This window comes from Myotis brandtii, unplaced genomic scaffold (genome assembly GCF_000412655.1).
Source record: "Myotis brandtii unplaced genomic scaffold, ASM41265v1 scaffold540, whole genome shotgun sequence".
NCBI lineage: Eukaryota > Metazoa > Chordata > Mammalia > Chiroptera > Vespertilionidae > Myotis > Myotis brandtii.
This window is the reverse complement of record NW_005369990.1, coordinates 726,022-729,994: the sequence shown is the minus strand read 5'-3', so window position 1 is coordinate 729,994 and position 3,973 is coordinate 726,022. Positions and strand designations below refer to the sequence as shown.

The window sequence follows — 3,973 nt, the reverse complement described above, 5'->3', positions numbered from 1 at the left end:
TAGACCAAATAAGCTTTAAAAAAATTAGAGTTAAGTTACAAAAGCTGAAAATATAAAAAAATGCAAAAACAGTGGCAATCTACTAATTGGGTAAACAAAAAAAAAGGGAAACAATGTCAACAATCAATCATTTATCTAACACGGTAGATTTCTGAATTAAAGGAATATCTATCAGAGTGTGAGGAGGCTGGTTGTGTTGGCAGCTTGAAACTACTCAGCTCAGACATGACCCTTTAACAGAGGAGTTTCTAACTTGGGATATTTAGGAAATTCACATGTGGCTTGTGGAACTAGCTGAGTTGAAATTCAGTCTTGGCACTGGATATAGTTAAATTAAACCTGAAAATCTCTTCCCAGGATCCTTACTTAAGCAAGGCCATGCCAAACACAACCTTCCTTGCAAGAGTTTTCAGCAAATAGCTGTGCATAGGAGTTATTCTGAAAAAATGTGAGCTGTAAGTAAATTGATAGGTTCAGAAAAAGAAAGAAGAAAAAAAAACTATAAAAAGTTAGATTAAGTGGAGCTGTTTTAGGGGGAAAGCAGCAGGTAATTCTGGCTTGCTTACATGGTATCACTCTTGTCCAAAAACATTTCCTCCTTCATTGCCTCTTTTCACTTCTAAGTTTGTTATACTTCATACTATTGTATTAGATAGTCATTTGGTTTAGCAGTTAAGTGCTTTCAAATACAAGATTATATATGATTCAGAAAGTCTTAATTGCCATCGGCTTTCACTGTATGTCCTTTTGTACAAATTGAGATTTTTAAAAAAATACATGTGGTTTTTAAAAATTGATTTCTAGACAGATAAGAAGGGAGAGGGAGAGAGAGATAGAAACATTAATGAGAGAGAAATATCAACATCAAACGGCTGCATCCTGCACACCCCCCACTGGGCATCAAGCCTACAACCCAGACATGTGTCCTGACTAACTGGGAATCAAACCGGTGACCTCTTGGTGCATGGGTCGGCGATAAACCACTGGGCAACACTGGCTGGGCCTGAGGTTGTTTTTTTTTACTCTGTACCTATATTGTTTATTTTTAAATATAGTAAGTTAAAAAATGCTTTTCTCGTAATATCTAGTTGAGATAGATTTCACTGAGGAAATGGGAACTTTGATTAGGGTAAGGAAAGAATAGTAACTTACAACAAAAATGTTTTGGGATAGGGCACATGGAAATATTTGGAGTTGGGGAGAACATGGCTAGGGAAAGCAGCTAGGAAAAGCAAATAAAGGGATACAGTGATACATGTAGGAGATGCCAAACAAGGGGACTTCTTTGAGAACTTCCCTGCATCACTATTGTACTCTAAATGGCACTCACTTTCTATTTTTTTAAAGCAGTTTAGCTACATTACGTAAAAAAATTGACTTGTGACCCTGACCTGGGGGGTATAACTACAAATTACAACACTATTTATATGAAAAATTCATTCTGAGTTCCACTAAATGATTTAAAAACATTTTGAAACATTACCCACAACCCACTTCTAAGATGAGGAAGGCATCCTATATAATAAAGAGCTAATATGCTAATTAGACTGGAGGGTGGAATGACCTTCTGGAACGACCAGTGGGTGGGGGATGGGGCCACAAGGCAGCTGGGGCCGCGAGGGCTGAGGCAGCCGGAGCTGTGAAGGCCTACTCTTGCACGATTTTTGTGCATCAGGCCTCTAGTATTTAACATAAGACCATCATCTCACAATGGATAGAAACTTCATTTTTCTCATGTCTATCCACCCATCATATTGCGTGGCACACAGAAAATACAGCTAAAAGGGTAAATGAGCTGAACATATGAACTCACTCGGTAGGCTCGCTGCTGCTCCGCTGCAGTCTCTGCGCCCGTCCTAGGGCAATACTGGCACGCCCATGACCAAGAAGTGGCTGCAGGCTCAGGTCCCGATGTGGGCCCCAGTCTGGATGGGGGAGGGGTGCACAGGGGGAGTCTCCACGGGATAGGCTTGGGCCACCGCAGCTGTGCTCGCCAGCCATGAGCCCAGCGTCTGGCACCTGTTAGTCAGCTGAGCAGCGCTCTCACTGTGGGAGTGTACTGACCATCAGGGGGCAGCTCCTGCATTGAGCATCTGCCCCCTGGTGGTCAGTGCACGTCATAGCTACTAGACGACCGGTTGGTCAACCAGTCACTTAGGCTTTTATATATGTAGATAAGATTGCCATTGTAGTGATAATTAGCACCTCTATCATCCAATAAAAGCCTAATATGCTAAGTGTCCGGTTGTCCAGTTAGCCGTTCAACCAATCAAAGTGTAATATGCTAATGATATGCTAAAGCTGCTCAACCACTCGCTATGATGTGCACTGACCACCAGGGGGCAGCTCTGACTGCGCTATGATGTGCACTGACCACCAGGGGGCAGACGCTCTGACTGGTAGGTTAGCTTGCTGCTGGGGTCCGGCCGATGGGGACTGAGCAAAATGGGCTGGACATGCCCTGGAGCCCTCCCACAGTCCCTCCCCTGCTGCCCAACCTCTCACGTCCCACCCAAGCCCCAATCATGCACCGGTGGGGTCCCTTGGCCTGGCCTGCGCCCTCTCGCAATCCGGGACCCCTCAGGAGATGTTGGAGAGCCGGTTTTGGCCCGATCCCGGAGGCCAGGATGATGAACCCCACTGGTACACGAATTTGTGCACCGAGCCTCCAGTGTTACATAATTATCATTTTTTCTTAGTGATTGGAATAATTAAGCTCTAGACTTAGCATGTTTGAAGATTATATTAACAAATATTGTTGCCTATATTCACTATGCATTTAGAACTTATTTGTTACTTGTCTCAAGTTTCGGACCCTTAGACAACATCTACTCTATCCCCCATGCTCTATCCCCTGGCAACCAATATTTTATTCTGTCCTTTTGAGTGATTTTTTTTTTAAGATTCTACATACAGACAGTCCTCAGGTTACATCAGACTCGACATACGTCGTTTCGTGGTTACGTCACCATCTCCCATTTATTTATAAAAAAAAAAAGTTCCGTCATTTTGACGTATGTACATATATGTGCTTTATGTTTTTTATTTATTTACCACAAGTAAAGGTCAGGAATTGTTATCTTTCTTTTAGAATGGATCTCCAACATAACCCAAGGACCTACTGTATAAGTAATATCATACAGTATTTGTCTTTCTCCACCTGACTTATGCCACATAGCATAATGTCTTTGATCTCTACCCATATAGTCTCATATGAATTTGAGGACAGGCTTTTCCATTTTTGGAAAAAATGATGGGATTTTGATAGTGATTATAATAAATCTGTAGATTCATGTTCGGTGGAGGTAGTAACATCTGTAGATTCATATTGGGTGGAGGTAGTAACATCTATTTTTTAAAAAAAAATATTTTTATTGATTTCAGAGAGGGGTAGGGAGAGAGAGAGAGAGAGAAACATCAATGATGAGAATCATTGATCGGCTGGCTCCTGCATGCTCCCTCCTGGGGATCAAGCCTACCACCTGGGCATGTGCCCTGACCAGGAATTGATCCATGACCTCTTGGTTCATAGTTTGACACTCAACCACCGAGCCACACTGGCAGGGCATAACATCTTAATGATATTAAATGTTCCTACTCATGAACACAAAATGTCTTTCCATTTGTTTAGATCTTCTGTAATTTCTCTCAGCAATGCTTTGTAATTTCAAGTGCATAAGTCTTTCATCTCTTTAGCTACATTTATTCTTAGGTATTTTATTCTTTTAGGTGCTATATAAATAAATGCTTCTTTAATTTCCTTTTCAAACTGTTCTGCATGTACACTGAAATACAACTGACTTTTGTGTGTTGATCTTATACCCTGTAATTTTGCTGAGTTTATTATATCTAGTATCTTCTTGTGAATTCTTTGGGATGACCTATATATAGGATCATGTCCTTTGCAAATAGAGTTTTATTTCTTCCTTTCCAATTGCTACTTGAAAGCTCACTGATATAGGAGCTATTCTCT

At 41.3% G+C, this 3,973-nt stretch overlaps 1 protein-coding gene across 1 annotated transcript in view; it reads right to left on the bottom strand.

Moving 5' to 3' along the window:
• The window catches only part of ITGB3BP (integrin beta 3 binding protein (beta3-endonexin)), a 65,423-nt gene that overhangs the window by 27,308 nt on the left and 34,142 nt on the right, over positions 1–3,973 (bottom strand). Inside the window, exon 5 of the mRNA XM_005878074.2 lies at positions 1,814–1,925. Within this exon, the coding sequence (XP_005878136.2) occupies positions 1,814–1,925 (112 nt within the window). The remainder of the gene's footprint in view (positions 1–1,813; positions 1,926–3,973) is intronic.